At 44.1% G+C, this 21,033-nt stretch overlaps 1 protein-coding gene across 1 annotated transcript in view; it reads left to right on the top strand.

Moving 5' to 3' along the window:
- The window catches only part of TBX5 (T-box transcription factor 5), a 47,019-nt gene that overhangs the window by 16,262 nt on the left and 9,724 nt on the right, over nucleotides 1-21,033 (top strand). Inside the window, exons 7-8 of the mRNA XM_037817018.1 lie at nucleotides 2,525-2,616; nucleotides 20,063-20,289. Of these exons, the coding sequence (XP_037672946.1) occupies nucleotides 2,525-2,616; nucleotides 20,063-20,289 (319 nt within the window). The remainder of the gene's footprint in view (nucleotides 1-2,524; nucleotides 2,617-20,062; nucleotides 20,290-21,033) is intronic.

Raw genomic sequence — 21,033 nt, 5'->3', positions numbered from 1 at the left:
ACTCATTCTGAAGCATCAAGGCAGAATCAAAAGCCTGTAAGGATGAGTAGAGTAAAATATATTTATATATATTTATATATTTGTCTACGTATACATATATGCACACACATGCATTTTTTACATAAGCATTTAAAAATGGTAATTATATATGTATTTTTATGGTGCATGAACACATATACATATATATGGCAATTTGTGTTCATAATAGAGTCTTGGAGTTAGAAGAAAACCTTATAGACCATTTCTTTCATAAAACAGAATATACCAAATGCCCCCCTCATCTCCCTGCAAATGAACAAATTAGAGAGTGCCGTTCATTAACTCCGCCTGTAAAGAGTTTCTCAAGGTCTAGAGCTGTACTGCTGGGGGCATGAGATGATTTTGGGGGGTACTTGAATTTGATGGAAACACATAGAGAAAGTTGTTCTGTTTTCAATTCTCTTTCTATTCTTCCATCAGGTAGAGAGTCTTAGTTCAGTAGTCGTTTGTATTAAATACCTCCTGAAAAGTTTCTCATCTCCCTTTGCAACAAAGAGGCAGTTCTTGGATTTAGACCTTTCTCCGGGTACCAGTAGAGAGAATTCGATAACACTGTTCTCTTTTTTATTGAATAGCAAATAATTTTATCATAAATAGAAAAGCGTTATAATATTTTTGTGTGAAATGAATTCAAATAGAAAATGGTTAGCTGCAAATAAAAATATTCAGCAAGATCAGTGTACAGTTGATATATAGACATGATGATGATTGTGAAGGTGAACTTTAGACTGAAGTTTGAGTAATGTCGCTCTCATGTCTAGGAATTGATCCAACATACAAAAAATCAATTTGCACCTTACTTTTAGGAAACACTTCTAGCAAGCACATGAATTTTACAGCCCATGTATGATGTGTAGACTCCATATGGATGCATTCTGACACCTGGCTCTGCTACTGTACATGTACACTAATATAAAATGTGTTGATGGCTTTACATTAAAGTTCCAGGCCTTGAAGCAAAATGTCTAGCAAGACCCTGTTCTAGTACTATGCTTTGTTCATTGCAACCTAGATCTCCCAAGGAGAAGGCTCTGTTTTCCTTGTCTAGGAAGTTAGTTTGGATCTGTGCAATACTTATCATGTGTATTATAATTATGTAAGTTGGTGTTGATTTTGTTAGGCACCATTTTCTACCTAAGCTAGCAAACTTTGTGAAACTGAGATGAGCTATGAGTCATGGTAGGACTTTTTTTTCAATTAAATTCAGTTTTATTGTGATATATTCACATACCATACAGTCATCTATGGTATACAATAAACTGTTCACAGTACCATCATATAGTTATGCATTCATCACCCCAATCAATTTTTGAACATTTTCCTTACACCAGAAAGAATCAGAATAAGGATAAAAAATAAAAATAAAAAAGAACACCCAAACCACCCCCCATCCCACCCTATTTTTCATTTAGTTTTTGTCCCCATTTTTCTACTCATCCATCCATACACTGGATAAAGGGAGTGTGATCCACAAGGTTTTCACAATCACACTGTCACCCCTAGTGATCTACATTGTTATAGAATCGTCTTCACGAGTCAAGTCTACTGGGTTGGAGTTTGGTAGTTTCAGGTATTTACTTCTAGCTATTCCAATACATTAAAACCTAAAATGTGTTATCTATATAGTGCGTAAGAATGTCCACCAGAGTGACCTGTTGACTCCATTTGAAATCTCTCAGCCATTGAAGCTTTATTTCATTTCATTTTGCATCCCCCTTTTGGTCCAGAAGATGTTCTCAATCCCACGGTGCCAGGTCTGGATTCATCCCTGGGAGTCACATCCTGCGTTGCCAGGGAGAGTTACACCCTTGGGAGTCAGATCCCATGTAGCAGGGAGGGCAGAGAGATCACCTGCCAAGTTGGCTTAGTTAGAGAGAGAGAGGGCCAAATCTGAGCAACAAAGAGGCACTCAGGGGGAGACTCTTAGGCACAGTTATAAGCAGGTTTACCTCTCCTTTGCAGTAATGAGCTTCATAGGGGCAAGCCCCAAGACAGAGGGCTCAGCATATATGGTAGGACTTTTGAAAGCGATAATCTAGATGTGTTCTCTCCAGAAACACGTGAGTGGACCACTCTTTCCAAATGGAGACTGCTGTGCCGGACCTGGAACAATTATGCCAACACGTACGAGTTTCCAAAGTGGACAGGAATCAAGTGTTGAGGCCTCATTTATGTTTGAAACACTAAATGCCAAGGTTTAAACAAAAAACAAAACACCATGGCTGGAATGGTACAGGCTGTATGAATCCAATTAATGGACAAACCGAATCCAGGTTTTTTTCCCCTTTTAAAAGCAGTCTGATCTAGGACATTTTTAAAAGCCTCCACTCAAATGAAGTGGTGGGTCCTGTTGAAGTGACTGGCTTAATTTCCTTCTTTTGGTTGCCAGAGGCTGCCTTTCCATGACACGATTATTAGCTCGTGGCCCGGGGTAGTCTTGTGGCAATCAGTGAAAATTAGCGTGCTCTCTCTTTCCTTCCTGCAGATCACCCAATTAAAGATTGAGAATAATCCCTTTGCCAAAGGATTCCGGGGCAGTGATGACATGGAGCTGCACAGAATGTCAAGAATGCAGAGGTAAGGAAGTGGATTTCCCAGCTCCCTCTTCCATGTGTCCAACCTACCCCTCTCCTGCCAGTGGCCCAGCCTTCCTGCCCCTAGACCACCATCAAGAAAGGGGAGGGCATGTTTTGCACTTTGTGATAATCCTCACCCTTGGTTTGCCCTATTGTTGAAACCTTCTTGGGATGAGAAGGCGAGAGGGAGTTCGGCATTTTCCATCTGCCTCGGGAACAGAAGCTCCCACCTTCTCCTCTTTTCTTTGCTTTCTCTCCTCCTCTGTGTTCAGCTGGGTCCTCTCTCTCTTCCCTTAAGTCACAGGTGATGAATAATTTTCTTTTTGGCAACAGCTCTTGGTAAATTAAAGGGGATTTGGTGACTTGATTTCCTGGGGGTTGAATACAGACACACTTGACACCATGTGGTGTCCAGGGCATTGGGGGCTTGGAAGCTGGTGCTAAAAATTGCTCGGTATTTCTACATGTCCTGTGGTCACAGTTGCTGATATGATGAATAGAAGGGGCTGCAGCAAATGTACATAGTGGGAATTGGGTTTGATTTGAAAGGATTGTACAAGCATTGCCAATTTTGTCAAACGTATTCTCTACCTCTTGATACACTTCCAAAATAACTTACCATATGGCAAGGGAATTAGGAATACATCTTGATCCCTGTGACCAAGAAGCTTCCTGTCATCTCCCTTTTGGGATTTAGTGTTTCAAAATAAAGAGAGATCATTTAGGATGTTTTCCCTTATCCTTTCAGACAAGAATCCTAAGAAAGAGAAAAAGAAAGGCAGAAGCTCTGTGTTTTTAACAATGGATTTAGAAATACATGCCATGGAAATTGTTTTTAGATAGCAGGCTTACTAGATCCAATTTTGCATGCTTTTAAAAAATAAATGTGACATTATCTTCAGGTATGCACACATACATCACATTCAGATGCCTCCCTGTGTTTGTAATTGGGCATTCATAATTGATTTCCTTCATGATCGTGGGTTAGTACGGTGCATTTGTGGCAAAAACAACCAAATTCTTAAATTATAGTGTTAAAAATTCTTTGGCTTTAAGGTTACTAGTGTCTACATTTTGAAAGTGGCATTTGATTTAATCAGTGGAAGTTGACAGCAGAGATGACATCTTAGCTGAGAGGGGTCGAATGATTTGTGGCTCCAGGCTTGAGTGCCTTGTTTTCAGTCCTACAGTGTTCAAGATCCCATCCTATTCTGATGGCTACTTATCAGTAAGGCAGCTTAGCCATTGCCAAGCAAAGTCACGTCCTAGTCCTGCAGGAGAAGGTCCACTCTGTGCCGGTGGGGGCTGGAAGACCACCATCCCTTTAAGCCTGCTACCCATGGGTTTATGCATCTCTTCTTCGTCTTCCTTCTTCTCTTCTTCTTCTCCCCCTCCTCTTCCTCCTCCTTTTTTTTTTTTAAACAGCTTTATTGAGGTATAATTCACTATCCTAAAATTCACCCATTTGCAGTGTACAATCCAGTGATTTTAGTATATTCACAGATATGGGCAACCATCACCACAGTCTATTTTAGGACATTTTTATCACCTCAAAAGGAAACCCTGTACCCTTTAGCTATCATCTCCCTGTTCTAAGCAGCCACTAATATACTCTTGGCTTCTGTAGATTTCTCTAGTCTGACTTTTCATATGAGTAGAATCAGATATTGGGTGGTCTTTTGTGACGGGCTTCTTTTACTTAGTCTGACATCTTGAAGGTTCATCCAAGTTGTAGCATGGTTCAGAACTTCATTTCTTCTTTTTTTTCAATTCAGTTTTATTGAAATGTATTCACATACCCTATAGTCATCCACAGTGTACAATCAACTGTTCACAGTACCATCATATAGTTGTGCATTCATAACCGAAATCAATTTTTGAACATTTTCATTATTCCAAAAAAAATAAAATTAAGAATATAAATGCAAGTAAAGAAGACCATCCACAACTTCCCACTCCCCCCACCTCCCCTATTATTCATTTAATTTTTGTTTCCATTTTTCTACCCATTGGTCCATACACTGGCTAAAGGGAGTGTGAGCCGCAAGGTTTTCACAATCACACAGTCGCACCGTGTAAGCTACATAGTTATACAGTCGTCTTCAAGAATCAAGGCTATTGGGTTGCAATTAAACAGTTTCTGGTATTTCCTTCTAGCTATTCCAATACTCTAAAAACTGCAAAGGGATATCTATATAGTGCATAAGAATATCCTCTAGAGTGACCTCTCAACTCCATTTGAAATCTCTCAGCCACTGTAACTCTATTTTGTTTCATTTCTCTTCCCCCTTTTAGTCAAGTAGACTTTCTCCATCCCACAATTCCAGGTCCAGGATCATCCCCGGGAGAGAACTTCATTTCTTTTTAAGGCCCATCCCCACTTCTTCCTTCCTTCCTTCAAGGTCAAGAGCAGGTGGGGATAATGGATTTAAGGTGTTGCAGATCACCTTAAATCAAACCAGTCAGTCACCACATCCTGTTGATTCTACCTCCTTAACATGTCTCAGGTTGGTGCTTGATTTAGACCTTGACTTCAGTCCTGTTGTCCCCCAGCGCATTCTCCAGGCAGCAGCCAAAGAGATCTTTGTGTAACACAAATCAGACAAGGTCATGCCACACCTAGGACACTTGGGTGCCTCCTGGCCCAGGGTCCAGGGTTCTTGGAGTGGCTATTTCTTCCCCACTCTGGGCCCTTTGCCTCACTGGTGTCCCTGCCACACTGTTTGTGCCAGTCATCCTAAAGGAGATGTCGTGCTCCAAACCTGCTATTCTTTCCATTGTTTTTGACCCTTTGAACACACGTTGGGTTGCCTCACACTCCATCCCCTCCTCCATCACCAGGCCGCCACCTCCCATCCTCGATGGCTGAGCTTCTGGCCACGGACTGGGTGTCTTCACTCCCAGGCCTCCCTCGCTGCTTTCCTTTCTCTGGAATCTGATTGGACAGGTGGTAGACATCACGGGAGAAAAGAGTGGGAAAGCACATGGGTTTGAAAGCTCCCACATTAGGGACCCAGGGTCCACATGGTCACGAACAAAACAGCTGTCTGGGTGTTTAGGCAAATGGCTCTACTGTGGTATGAATCGACTATTCTAACCATTCCCCCAGTTACTGCAGATGTGCTGAGGACTTGACTAGGTCTCCTTCCTGGGTTAAGCAACTTTGCAGATGGAAGGGAGGAAAAGGAGGCTGGTAACCAAGGGGCATTCAGTAATTGACATACTGGATCGAAACTCTCGATCTAAGAGCCACTTGTGCCTTTGTGGACATGTCAGGAGTCTTATTGGGGACCAGAGGACTGAACTTAACCAATGACCAGGTACAGGGAGTGGACAGGGTGATCTACCCAGTTCCCTGGAAAAGGCCTCTGGGTGGGAGAGTGAAGCTGAGGGATTCAAATGGAAGGCTTTGGTGTCAGACAGACCTGAGGCTCAATCAGCCTGTGACCTTGGGCATGTACTTAAGCTCATGGATCCTTAGAATCTTCATCTGTAGAACGGACATAAAAATAGCCTCCACTTTCCAGGATCCTTGGAAGAATTATAGGAGAAAATGCCTGTAGAATGCTTGGATCCTAGTATATGCTCAAGAAGGTTTACCTGATTTGGGGGAAAACTCCCTGCTACTCCCAGTTTTGCTCTTGTCCACACTTTTTTCTGGGGTGTGGCCCTAACTCCGGGTTGCAGCACATAGTGGCACGTGGGGAGTATGGCTGTCAAGAACTTTCTATGATCCCAGCCCGGCCAGTTGGCAGGTGTCTGGTGATCTTGTTATCCTACACATGCTACGGTGTTTCCCGTCCCACACACACCCGGGGACAACAACTAGCCCAGGAGAAAGGCAAGGGGCATGAAATTTCTCTAATTCCAACAATAAGAAGAAGGGGAGAGGGTGGGGGTAACTCGCAGTTACCCACTTAAATGATGCCTGGATTAGCTTGGCCACGGTCCGGGCACCTGCCCCACTCTATCTCTTCACCCGACTCTCCGCGTTTGGAAAATGGGGACGATGCTTCAGTGATTTTCCAACCTTCATTTATGGCCTCTAGTTTCAAAAGCAGTAACTCTTTATTGTACAAATGAGAGAGCTATAAGAAAGCATAAAGAAGAAAGGAAAATTATTTAAAAATCCTGTCTTTAGCAGACTGATTATAGTATGTGCTAAGGTTACTTAGAAGAGTTAATCTGTGGCTTTAAAAAAATCTTATCCCCCAAACCGATGTTTCCCAAATTGCAGTGCTCCTGCACTGGTGACAAATGAGATGATTTCAGGTGGTGGACAGACACATGGCACATCAGACCGGTGGTTTCATAGATATTATTGCTTAGGATGAGACTAAGTTGGGAGGAAGGGAGGAAGGAAGGAAGGAAGGAAGAGGGAGGGAGGAAGGAGGGAAGAAAGGAAGGAGAGAAGAGAGAGAGGGAGGAAGGAAGGAAGAAAAGAAGAGAGGGAGGGGGGAAGGAAGGAAGGAAAGAACGAAGAATGATTTAAGGGAAAATGTAACAGAATAGCAGGAGAGCTGGTAGAAAGAACATCATCGAGGTGATATGCCAATGACAGAAGTTTAGGAAATTCGCATGAAATTTCGTTCTAATAAGAATGGTTTGGGAGCTTCACGGCTGGTTAAAATGACCTAGGCCCTGCTTTTTCATGGACTGTTGCTTCAGTTTTTTAAGATGTGTTCAAACAAGTGCTGAACTTCCTAGGAGTCAGAGGGCTTGGGGCTGGGAGAGGTGGGAGCTAGACCTCATAGAGGAATGGGATTTGAGTCTGTTGGGAAAAAGGATTTTCTGGGTTGGAACAGGGAAGAAGTGGAAAGGTCTAGGAGTCCAGGGGTCTAGAATAGGGGTCAAATTTTGAAGGCTTGGAAGCCAGCCGGAGTGGCGCTTTGGAAGGGGGTCGCCGATGAGGAGAGCTGCTCCTAGAAGCCTGGAATTCTAGAAGTAGAAGGGGCCACTGGGGGCAGCATCTGGTTCAAGCACCTCAATTTGCAGTAGGGGAAACTGAGGCCCCGAGTTTCTTTATTATTTACTTGCTTTTTCATTTTTTTTAATCTGTTGATTTGTTCATTCAACTAACACCTTGATTACATGCTTGCTCTGTGCTGGGCAAGGAGTTGAATAAACACAGAGGAGTAGACTCACCAGTGGAGAAGCAGATTCTGGAACTTGGGTCTTGCTCTGAGGCTCTCCTTCTCCACTGAGCCTCTGTGTCCTCATTTGTAAAAAGGGAGGCAATTATAGGATTTACTTCCAGCGTTGTTGCATACATGACATGAGTATGTGTCCCGGCTACTACTGATGCATAACAGATTACTCCAAAACTTGGTCTGGCTGGGAAGTTCTGGGCTCCAAACCATCCCACCTCCTCTCTGTGTGTGATTCAAAATCCAGGCCAGCCGAAGTGGGGCTTCGGGGTGCCCCAGCTCCGGAGACCACTTCCCCCTAATGCATCAGCCGGTCACTAAAGGTGTGAGAGAGTGCAGGCAGCCTTTGTCCTATGGAGAGCTCTGAGGCCATCAGGGTCCCCTGAGTTTGATATAATTGCCATCTGCTAGTCCTCAGCAACTCTCCAGAAATACTGATTATGGAGAAAAAGACCAGGCTTTGCTCACTGCTGCTTGGTAAGAGGTAAAGCAAGAAGCACTTTTGTTCGTGATTTTGTGGGTAAGGCATTTGGCAAGGGCTCAGCTGGGCAGTTTTTGCCTGGGGTCCCAGGTGTTGGCTGGGGCTGCAGGTTTCTGAAGGCACGACAAGGCTGGACGTCCAGGATGGCTCACCCACGTGACGGGCAGTTGATGCTGGCTTTCGGTTGGAACCTCAGCTGGCCTGTCCAGTGGAGTGGACCCAGGGTAGTCAGACTTTGTAAGTGATAGTTGGCGGAAGCTGCATGGCCTTTTTTGATCTAGCCTTGGAAGCCGTGCATTCTGCTTTCTGTTGGTTAATCGTGACCCACTAAGGTCAGTCTAGAGTGAAGGAGAACGGACGAGGACACCACCTCTCCATAGAAGGATGTCCGAGAATGTGTGGCTGTGTTTGAAAACTGCATGCATGTATGAAAGCCGTAGCATGGTGTCTGGCCCACAGTGATGCTCACCGTTAGGTGTTGAGACACAGCCTGTGCCCTCGTGAAGCCGGAAGTCGGGTTGACTTGTCCAGGGTCACACAGCTAGTTGAGGTGCAGAGAGCTGGCTGCAAGCTTGGTTTCTTCAGGCTAGAGAGAATCCCCTTTCCACCCTACCAGGCTGCTACTTGTCTCCTTGTCACTATAAACAAATCTCAGAATACCCAAAAGCAGCAGCAAAATGCTTCCCCTTGGTTATTCTCCCCATTGCACAGAGGGGCAGTGAGCAATGCCTGGTTTTTTTCTCCATACGCAGAAGTGATGGAGCGTTCTTGGGGGCTGGCAGGTCACTCTTGGAGGGCTGTGACGGCCTCAGGGTTCTTCATGGAAGGGCTGAGGTTACCTGTAAGTCCTCGGTCCTTTCCTGAGCTGTTGATGGATTGGGGGCAGGTGGTCTCTCAAGCTGGGGCACCCTGAGGTCCCCCTTGGCTGGCCTGGATTTTCAGCCCCCCAACCAGAGAGTGGACGGGATGGTTTGGAACCCAGGGCATCCCAGCCAGACCGAGGCCTGCCCATCACGAAGTCCCAGTCCCTTGGCGTCTCCACACACCCTCTCTGGAATCTGGACACTCTCACTCACCCGCTGTGGGTGCCGAGCGTTTTTCCATTGTCTCCACCTTGTTCCGCCAGGGTGGGGATTCTTAATCTGGGCCTATGACCCATTTGAAAATCCCATTAAAGCAAGGGACTCTCACCTCTGAAAAAAAAAAAGCACAATCTGTAAATAGAAAACATTTCAAACAATTTCGAGGGATCCATAGGGTCCGGGACCCCTAAGAGGTTAAAATCCTTCCATTTGAGCCTCTCTTCCTTCCCTGTGCCTTCCTGATTTTAAATTAATTTTCAGCTCATAACTTCATATAACTGTTTTTTCACACTGAAGGTTTAGCCCTCTTGGATTCTTATGCTTGTGGTTAAAGGTCATTGGAACTCCCAAATTAATGAGAAGTAAGTTCTAAGACAATATGATGGAACGTTCCGGAATATTCCAGAGATGGCATTAACTCCCCACTTACTGCTGTAATTTTGGCTAGCCCTGTGGTTTCCTTCAAGGATGCGTGCATTTATGTAAAACAAGAGAGGGGTTGTGTTTGGGAAGCTGAGCCAGCGTAAGTGAAGTCTTGGAGCTGAGGTTTGTCCCGAGGGCTCCGTCACTTCCGACTCTTCCTCTGGGGTCATGGTTGTCCCGAGCATAAGGATGCTTGGAACTTCTCCCCCCTTCCCACACTTCCACCACACTGTTCTCTCCCCTCCCCACAGCAGGCCCCGCGTACCTGCTTTCCTAGGCAACTGCCCTCAAACTTGAATGAGGGAGTAAACCACTCCCTCAATCCAAGTTTGAGCAGCATTTCTAGAAGTTTTGGTGGTCGTCACAATCACTTGGGGGAGCTTGTTAAAAGAGTAAATGTCTGCGTCCTTCTGTAAGAGGGTCCGAGTTGGGGCTCTAGGGAGGGGTCAGAAACGGCCCTTGAACAGGCCCCTGTAGGCCACTCTGATGGGGTGTGTCCCCTGGTCACACGCGGATGGTTCCTTGGTCCCAGAGAAGAAACATAGCACACGTGTGGATGTGTGACTTCATTTCCTGGAAGTAGAGCCCCAATTCTGGGATGTTTGTATAAAAAAAGACCCCTTTCTCTCCTTAGTGCCAACTTTGGCTGAACATTAGCATTACCTGGAGAACTCCCCCAGTATTTTATTATGAAAATCTTAAGACGCACAGAAAACTTGGAAGAATTGTAGCGTGAACACTCACATGCCCACTTTCTAGGTTCTATGATTAACATTTTGATGTATCTATGTGTTCTGTCGTATATCTGTCCATCCCTTTATCCATTCACCCATCTGTCCATCTTATTTTTTTTTAATGCATTTCACAATCAGTTGCATTCAAGTACATTTCACCCCTAAACAATTCAGCCTGCATATCGTTAACTAGAATTCAATTTTTGTTTATGATCCTTTTTCATTCTGGTAAAATTTACATATGGCTGAATGTACACACCTTCAGTGCAGAATTCAATTTAAAAATTTTATTCGGTAACATATTTATAACATAAGTTTCACCATTTTGACCACGTTTAAATGTGCAATTCAGTGCTCTTAATTACGTTCATGATGTTGGGCTGCCACTGACACCATCCATTACGAAAACCTTTTCTTTACCCCAAACAGAAATTCTGTCCCCGTTAAGCAATAATTCCCAATTTCCCTACCCCTAGACCCTGGTAATCTCTAATCTACTTTGTGTCTCTATGAATTTGCTTATTCTTGGCATTTCATACAAGTGAAGTCACACATTTGTCCTTTTGTGTCTGGCTTATTTCACTCAATGTGATGTTTTCAAGGTTCAGTCATACTGTAGCATGAATCAGAACTTCATTCCTTTTTGTGGCAGATGATATTCCATTGTATGAATATATCATATTATGCTTATCAGTTCTTCTGTTGACAGACACTTGGGTTGTTTTCACCTTTTGGCTATTGTGAATCATGCTGCCGTCATTTTTTGACAAAAGTACATGGCTGTGAAACTGAAGCCCCTATCAAAATAGAGAACATTCCCATCACCCCAGAAAGTTCCCTCGTACCTCTTCCCAGTTAATCGCTGCCTCTGCTTCCCCACCAGAGGCCATCGACGTTTGGATTTTTTTTTTAACTGTAGATTAGTTTTGCCTCTTACAGAATTTTATATAAATGGAATCATATACTGTGAATTCTTTTGTGTAAGGCTTCTTTCTTCTGGGAGCTTTTAAATCTCCCCAAATCTCCCATGATATCAGATTCTTTGGGGGTGGGTGGGGGGTGGGCTCAAGCATGAGTATTTTTAAATGTTCCCTGATAATTCCAGGGTGCAGCCAAGTTTGAGAACCATTCCTCTCAAGATAGTTCTGTCATCTCTGCCCGTCGCCACTCTATCTATATCTTGTCTCTGAACCACCCATCCCAAGAGTTAATAACCTCACATTAAAGTTTAATTTTCCTAGAGACCTATCTTTTTCTTTTTTGAGGGGAAGGTGTTGCAGACTATTTTATTAGTACGCAGATATTTGGGATTCCTTCAGAAGTGTTTGCATTTGGGAAACTTTGCCAAGGTCATCATTTGAAAATAAGGTCTCCAGGAGGTACTTGACTTATTTCTACATGACCAAGAAAACGCACCCCCCTCCACCCCTCAGCGTGAGTACCCCAGAACAAAGGAGGCCTGGGGATAGCTCTGTTGAGCTGTAGGAAGCAGTTTGAGGAAGGTCATTTAGTTCAGGCCCTCCCAGCCCTCCTGCTTCCAGAAGGACACGCCCAGCCTCAGAACCCTCCTTCTACCCACCCCCATTCCAAAACCAAGAAAAAAATTAATGATGAAAAACAAAACATCAAAACTGGTTAAAAATGTTATTTTTACAAGACTGAACTAAAATATTGAGCTATCCAATTGAGGACCAGACACGTGGCAGCCTCATTGGATGTACAGTTACCACGATCCATCAAAAGTTTAGCTTGAATTGTATTTTTTATGTTGGTATCAGTCCTTCACATTCCTGCGGCTCACAGCCACCCTGTGAGATGGGCCTTGTCATTCCCATTCTGCAAATGGGGAAACTGAGGCCGAGGGAGGCGTCTTGAATTGTCCACACAGATGGTGCCGAGTTTCCCGCCATAATTCTGGGCTGCTTTTGTGATGTTGGCCTTTACTTTTCTTGGATCACGGACCCCCTCAGAGTAACCGATGCAAGTATAAGCCCCTCCCTAGAAAAACTAACCAGCTCTAAACATTTGTGGGAGTTCACAGACCATTCAAAGCCCTTTCAGAAACTCTGATCTAAAATACAGTAATGTGTGATTTATAAGTGGCTGTTTATTGAATGCTGTGTCCCAAATAGATGCTTAGCCCTCCTGTGCATTGTATCATTTCACAACCCCAAGAGGCGGTTACTCTTATTATCCCATTTTACAGACAGGAGCCTGTGGCTCGGAGAAAGGAAGCACCCAGCTAGCACTGCAGGGGCCAAGCTTGTGTCTGGGTACTGACGTCGGGCACATCCACACAACCTAACTTTAGAGCCTGAGTGCAAAACCACCGTCCTGATATTATGGTATCTAGCAGTTTAACAAGGGGCCCCAAGGTCCAGCAAACTTATCACAAGTGGTGGATGCTCATGACCAGAGATGGAGGTGCCAGGGCTTCCTTGGCATCCCACACATCATACAGACCCATTGGATCCACGGTGGGAAATTTCCGTAACCTCTTTGTGCCCTTGTGTCTGCACCAGTGAGATGGAACGGACAGCATTCTCCAGCTTGCTGGTGTGGTGTGAACTGAGTAATAAAATGATTGTAAAGCACTTTGTAGACGTGAAGGAGTGAGCGATTATTTATTAGTTGCACTAGGCCGAATCCCGCCTGGGGCGTGCCCTCTCCAGCCCCCGCTGTGTCCACGCACGTTAGAGGAGAATAACTGCCCCAAGCATATTAGAAAGTTAATAAATTGGGAAAGCTCTCGAGGGATCGTGGGGCCCCTTTTAAAATTCTAATCACAGATTAAAGCTAGTGAGAGGAGGGATGTGCTCCACGAGAACAGGGGATTTTACAAGCAAGTCCCTAGTCTCGCCCCAGTGCGCTGCTTTCATTGTTTCAAACAGGCTGCCAAAAATTGGGTAAGCGTCGTCAGGGGAAAACAAACCAGAAAGTCCCAACACTCCAGCACCTCTGCCACCTGCTCCCGTGAAAAGGCCAATTCAGTCGGCTGCGGTTGAAAGTGTTCTCGGGGGCGTTCGTTAGCTGGCAGCAGGCTGAGGATGCAGTTTAGCCATGGATTTCAACATTCCCTTGTAACGTTTTACAGCCCAGACCCGGTGACAATGGCATCATTCATTGCACTTACTCACGTGGAACAGAATGTGAGGGAGGGGCTGACCCTGGGGGAAGCTGCCCTGCCGCTCAGACCCTGCAGGGCGAGCAGAGGAACCCGGGACCCCCGGCTGTGTCGGGTGATCCTCCCTCTGAGCTGAGCATGCCCACGGGGTGCTGGTGCAGCTGGTTGATTCGGTAGAGAGCAGCGGGATTTGACATTCGGTAAACAGCAGGAGTCGCCAGCCCGAAAAAATGTCTGAGTCTGTGGTCACTGGGATGCTTTACTTGCAAAGGGATGGTTGGGTTGTCCAAGAGCTTGTTTTGAAGGGTGCAGGCAACCGCCCCCTGTTATTAAGCAGTCAAGTATAAGTTAGTTGGCAAGAGCTTTGGAACTAAGGTCGACTTGGGTTTGAAGCTCAGCTTTACCACTTGTTGGCTGTGTGTTTCTGGGCATGTTGCTTAACCTCTCTGAGCCTCAATTCCCTCATCACTAAAGTAAGTTTAATCACACTGATGAAATGGGGCTCTTGGCAGGATCAAATGAGGGAAATACTGTATGGCAATTAGGACAATTTGTGGAATATTTGAGGTACTTAGAGAACAATGTGGATGATGATGATGACGATGACGATGGTGGTGGTGGTGGTGGTGAAGAACCAGCTCTCAGTTCCTGCCCCTTTTCCCAGACACACAAGGGCTGTTCAACTCTCATTTTAATTCTATGGTGCCCTAGCTTCCTTACTGATGCTCTAAAAGCTGTCGAGAAAAAGTTTTCTTCTTTTCCCATGAACTTTTGAGATTTCTGCCATATTGATCTCTGTCCCTTCCATCGATGCCACAGTGAAAATTAACCTACTGTTGTTTGACTTGGACACTTTGTTCCCCCTGCCTGTATAACCCACTCCAGTTGAGAGGTTGCTTCACCCTTCTACAGCTCCATTTTGACACCTGGCAAATGGCTTTGTGGACGTTGCGTTTCAGCCACTAAGAGAGAGGTTAATGATTGAGTGCGGGGATGACATCTCAAGCTCCTTGGAGGGAGAGAGGAGTTGCAAAGGACAAGTGGTTATTAGGATAATATTGCCGTCCCACTTCTGAGAGTGTTAGTAATCAAAAGCAGGATTTGGTCTTTCTAGAGGGTAATTTTGCAATTTGGCAGCGCTGGAGCAGAGAATTCCATGGAGTCCATTGATACATTCTCTTGTAAATTCTCTCAGGCAACATTTTTTGGGAGTTATTTTCTTTAATTAAAAAAAGAAGATCCAATTAAAAACATAATGCTAAAAGAGCTTTCCCCCTTCCTATTGGAGCTCTCACAGCCGGGTGCTTGAACTAAACAGATCTAAATAGAACTGCCAGCAAAAGTTGGCAACTTTTTTAATGTTTTATTATTTTAATTTTTTCCCTCTTTTTCCCCATTATGTAGCTGAAACTGCAAAATGAGTGCTATAAAGCTAATTTCATTCCTTTCAGCCTCCTGGCCCCAGGGGAGCCTCTGACTGTTGTGGCCACTCAGGGTGGCTCCAGCTCAGTTCTGAGATGGCACATGTCACGGGAATGCTTTGCTAGGAGACCCCGGGGGGTTGTGAGGGTGTCTGTAGCCTCATGGAAACTTGGCAGACACTCCGTGTTCCCTGGCCGGCCACTGACCCGCTTTCACATGACAAACAAAGGCAGGGGCACAGGGTGGAGAGCTCTACACCCCTGAGGGGTAAGGGAAGTGGGGAGGGAGTCCCAGGCCCCAGCTCCCACTAAAAGCACATTATTATTATATTTTTTTTAAATGGAAAGAAGTAATTAGGAGAAGGTATAGAAGTGATTAGGAGACTTTCGGTTTGGAATTCTGGTTGAGTTTCTTTCTAGCCCTGGGATTTTGGGCAAGTTGCTTAATCTCCCTGGGCCTCAGTTTCCTAATCTGTAAAATGGGAATAAAAATAGTACCTACTCCATAACATCAGGGAGAGGATGAAATGGGCTAATACAGCATCTTTCAGTGTGTGTTATGTGCAGTTCTCTTTGTCTGTGAGATGAATTCAGCTGTACTCTTTAATTTTAATAGTTAAGTATTTATTTCAGTTGCATTAGGAAAACTATAATTAGCACCACAAGCCCATAATTTCACAGATCCTGTTTAGAGAGATAGTAAATGTATTTGGATAAAGAGCTAATTTTAAAAATGTAATGAGTTAAAGAATAGGTAATTCTGGGTTATGGCAAATATTGTGGCAGGCTGATGTTTGGGATTTACTGATGCATGTTTGTTCTAGTGCAGGGGGTTTTAACCTGTTTTGTGCTATCTGGTGAGACCACAGAATAAGCTGATTAAATTCATAAAGTAAAATACATGTATTACAAGGGAAACCGGTTAGGTTGACATATGGTTATCAAAATATCAAAAAATGGTGTAAAAATAATGTCTGTACTTTATAAATGCCATGAGTAGTAAGGTCTAATGATAAGCCTAAAACCACTGTACAGTTTTGAAGTAATGAGAAGAATAAGAGGGTAAGTTGAGACCTGTGCAGCAGTGGCAATGAGATGTGAAATTATTTTATTTCTATTGGGCACATTCACTGGAGCTGCTAAGACAACCCTGGCTTGTTGCCTACAACCATAATGGAAGGAGATGCTAAATTTCAGTTAGAAGCTCCTGAAAATGAAGATGTCATTTTTATAAGTCAAGGTTATACTCCTCAATTCCCCTAGGTTATGTGACCTCCAGGTTAAAGAGACAGGTTTATGGAGCTGCTCCTTCCGGAGAATTTTTTTTGGCTGAAGCCACAAATCATTTTGTAAAGGCCATAACAATAGTTTCTACCATGCACTGGGTATTTCTAAATATGCTGTTGGATATTTTTTAAAATTTTATTTATCAAAAAATTAAAAAAACAAACAATAAGAAAACCAACATTTCAAACAAAACCAAAACAAAGGAATAACGAAAACAAAAAACCTAAAATAACTACATTGCTTCCAACATGTTCCTACCATACACAAACGTTGGCTATTTTAAGCCACCACGTGGGCATCCCAATTTATTGATGAGGAAACTGAGGCTCAGTGAGGTTAAGTGCCTGTTCCAAGGTCACACATTTCTTCGTAAGTCTGATGCTTTTATTCTTTCCACTATCCCCTGATTCTATACACCCAAGTGGAAATCAGAGCCCCTTGGGTTATTCAGGAGAAAGAGGTTTCTGGGGGACACAGGGCAGGATGCTATGGCTTCTACAAAGCATCTCTGTATTTTCTCCCTTTTATGGATGAGGAAGTGGAGGCTTAGCTAGGTGATCTGCCTTGCCTGAGCTCACAGTTAGCCAGGATGCTAGGCTAGGTGTGCCATGCACTTGATGGGGACAGAGGACTCATTTCGGGGACTTTGATGAAGAAGGAACCTTTCCCAAAAGCAGCAGCTTTCCTCCATCCGCAGATGACTTGAGAGCAGGTTCAAATCCCGCACTGCCCCTTCTCACCTACAGTGACACCTCTTGGGGAAAGAAAGGGGGTGCTTTGAGAGTCGTCATTTTCATTTTTATTTTGCTTTACTTCTGAGCAGGGCTGCCCTGTGGCTTTCAGCTCTGTTTCCATTGCCTTTTCCACTCAAGATAGAATGGGAAGGGGGGACAGGGGGGAGGGGCGACAATGAATGGGGACCCTGGAGGGGTCACCTGTCCCTCCAGGACTCTGTAATAATTTACTGTACTCGTGAGTGCATATCCCCATATTTCTAGTCCTCCTGCTCCATCATTATTATTTTTCAACATGGAAATATTCTTATTAGCTTCATAAATGCTTGTTGTAAAACAAAATAGTGATTGTTCCAGTTTGCTAACGCTGCTGTTATGCAAAGCACCAGAAATGGATTGGCTTTTATAAAGGGGGTTTATTTGGTTACAAAGTTACAGTCTGAAGGCCATGAAAATGTCCAATTTAAGGCATCAATGTGGGCATACCTTCACCGGAGGAAGGCCAATGGCGTCCAGAAAACCTGTTAGCTGGGAAGGCATGTGCTTGGCATCTTCTGATCCTGGGTTGTGTTCCACCTCCTCTCTCAGCTCCTGTGCATTCTTCAAAATGTTGCTGTTAGGGTGTTTTGTCCTCTCTTAGCTTCTCTGGAGCAAACACTGGGTCAGCAAAAGTCTGCTTTCAGCAGCCATCTCCAAAATGTCTCTCTGAGCTGCTCTGAGCTCCTTCTGTTTGTGAGCTCTTTTATACGACTCCAGTGATTAAATCAAGGCCCACCCTGAATGAGCAGGGTTCATGTCTCCATGGAAATTATCCAAACATTTCAGTCACAGTTGATTGAGTCATATCTCCATGGAAACAATCAAAGGATTCCAACCTAAGCAGCACTAGTACGTCTGCCCACACAAGATTGCATTAACAACATGGCATTTTGGGGGACGTAATACATCCAAACCGGCATAGTGATCTAAAAGTTTTCCATAATCCTACCTTCCAGAGGGAACTACTGGTAGCCATTTATAATATACATCATGTTATATGTTCTGCCTCTTTCACTTAATTTATCTTGCACAGCTTCCTATATCAGTGCATAGACAGTCTCTTCATTCTTTTTTATGGCTGCATAATATTTCATCCTTTAGTCCTATCAGAGTTTACTTATTCATTAATGAAGACAGGCCATTTTTAATTATTTCCTGTCATAAAAAAGGGCTGCTGAGAAAATCCTCACCTGTGTCTTTTCACACTGTCTTGAACAGCTTCTCAGGAAAGTTCTTAGTAGTTGGGTTGCTGGGTCCAAATTCTTGTGTTTTTAAAAAAAATCGATGCTCTCAAGTTGCTTGCCAGAAAGGATGTACCACGGCACCCTCCGGCCAGCCCTGCACACTGTAACCGCGACTCCCATCTCCAAGCACACCTCCCTCTGCTTACCCCTCGGTAGTCCCTGTCCCCTGGGGGGTGTGGGAAGTTATGGATCAGACTGTTCTCTCCTTACACACTTGGATGATTCTCTGCATTGTCCCTTTTATCTTTATCTTTTTTTTTTTTGGCTCATTTAAAAGTTATTTTAAAATATAGCTTATTTCTGAAGTTTTAGGTTTATACAAAAATTGAAAAGATAGTATAGAATGTTCCTTATATAACCCCCACCCAGTTTCCCCTATTATTAACATTTATGTTGGAACAGTACGTTTGTTACAATAAGTGAACAAATATTGAGATATTATCATTGATTGAAACCCCTATTTATTCAGATAACTTTAGTTTTTCTCTAATGTCCTTTTTCTACTCTGGGGTCCCTTCCAGACCTTTTATATTCAAGGACTCTGCAGCCCGACACCCCTGACGCCCACCCACCTAACTTTCTAGTGCTCCCTCCTTCCCAGGGGAGGTTTCTTTTAAAGCTCCCAAGCCCTTCGGAGGAAGAAGCTGGGAATACCTGGTGGAGAACCCAATGGTCAGGGAATGTGGAGAGCCCTCATCAAAATGAGGGGGAATCAGACTTTGAGCACTTGGGAGGATGCTATACAAATGGGGTCACCGAGTTTTTATTATGCTCAATTTACCACTGTGGTAAACTGAGGCTCAGAAGAGCTGTGTATTTTTCCCAAGGGCACACAGTCCATAAGTGATGGAGATGGGCCCAGAACATGAATCTGCCTAATCTTAGACCCTGTGCACTCTTCCCTATCACTGTTGTCTCTCTTCTCTCTTCTCCCTTCCCTTCTCCTTTCTCCATTCCTCTCCATCTCCCCCAAATAATAACAGTGATGATGATGGATACCATTTCCTGAGCACTTACTATATGCCAAGTACTGTTGTAGTTCTTTTACACATATTAACACATTTCTTCTCTTGACAACCCTTCAAAATGGGTACTTTTCTTATCCCTGTTTTACAGATGGGGGAAACCAAGTCATGGAGAAGTTATGTATTACGTGGGTGGCCACAACTATAGCAGTTCAAAAGGGAAAGTCTAAGGCACAAGCAGGAAACCAGGCAGATTAGAACAATCTAGGGTCATACCCAACTGCCCTAGGCAGTCAGCTACCATTCTTTACTAATAATGTTGGGTGAATACCTAGGCCCCATTTTAAAGATGGAGACACAGAGGTCAAGGCTAAATAAGTGCCCAGCTCTTCAAGTGGAAAGGGAACTAGGGGACTCAAAGACTCAGGGAATAAGTTAAAATGGCCCAAATTGCCAAGTGTGTTTATTGCTCACTAAGAGGGGTTCTTATCTGGGGGTGCTCATTTATCTTTCTGCATGTGTACAGAAAAATTCATAAACCTTCTTGCACAATATATAAGACATGAAAAGTAGTGCCCAAATATATGTCCATGTCATATATTCATGCATGCACATGAATGTCACTGGATCTCTTCACTCATCAAAGACTCCCTTTGCTTCTTATCCTGTGACTTTTCTGGTGGATTCTTTGGCCTGTGGTTTGTCCAGTGGGTGGATCTGTGTCAGAGCACTAATAAACTTTATTTCCCTCTTTCTTTCTTTTCAGTAAGGAATATCCCGTGGTTCCCAGGAGCACAGTGAGACAAAAAGTGGCCTCCAACCACAGTCCTTTCAGCAGCGAGCCTCGGGTCCTCTCCACCTCCTCCAACTTGGGGTCCCAGTACCAGTGTGAGAATGGCGTCTCCGGAACCTCTCAGGACCTTCTTCCCCCACCCAACCCATACCCACTATCCCAGGATCACAGCCAAATATACCACTGCACCAAGAGGAAAGGTGAGTGTGACAGCCCTGCCTGTCTCGCCTCCTCTCTTTCCTTTCCTCAAAAAAAAAAAAAAAAAAAGTATATATTACTACATTTGTTTCTCTTAAAAATGCAAGTAACAGAAGAATACAAACAGATTGTAAGAAATTCAGACCATACCAGTGAAACAAAAGGCTCCCTGGCATGTCGGCCCCCAATCACAGCCTCTCCTTTAGAGGAAACGTATTTGAAATATCCAGATCTATTGTATTCATTTACACACACATGCACGCAAACACAAGCACAAATAGTATGACCTAAATGGCACCATACTGTATATATTTTGCAATTTGCTTTCTTTTCACTTCAGAATATGTTTTAGATATCTTTTCATGAACTGAGACCTATCACATTCTTTTGAACTGCTGGAGAGTGAGCGTGGCTTGGAAAGGATGAAGCAGCGTTTGCCAGCCCCCGTTAGTGGAGAGGGAGGTTGTGCGTTCGGTGTTCCCTGGCTCTGCTGCTATCCCTGCTGCAGAGACCCTCCTTATAATTATACCTTCCTCTTTGGCCTGTGTGCAGGGTTTTCCTCAGGTGTATTCTGAGCTCCTTTTCCCTTTCCAGATCAAAACAACAGAAAAAATCACAACTGAATATATCCGCCTCTCATCCTCTCTTTAAATCTACCAGGCTGGTGTCTGAGGCACACCATGGTTTCCTTTGCCAAATAAGGAACGGGTGACTCTTTCCTAAGTCATCTGAGTCCAAAGGGGCTA

Source organism: Choloepus didactylus, chromosome 23, assembly GCF_015220235.1.
Source record: "Choloepus didactylus isolate mChoDid1 chromosome 23, mChoDid1.pri, whole genome shotgun sequence".
Taxonomy (NCBI): domain Eukaryota; kingdom Metazoa; phylum Chordata; class Mammalia; order Pilosa; family Megalonychidae; genus Choloepus; species Choloepus didactylus.
Note: the sequence above shows the minus strand (reverse complement) of the source record. Positions and strands in the feature narration are given on the sequence as shown.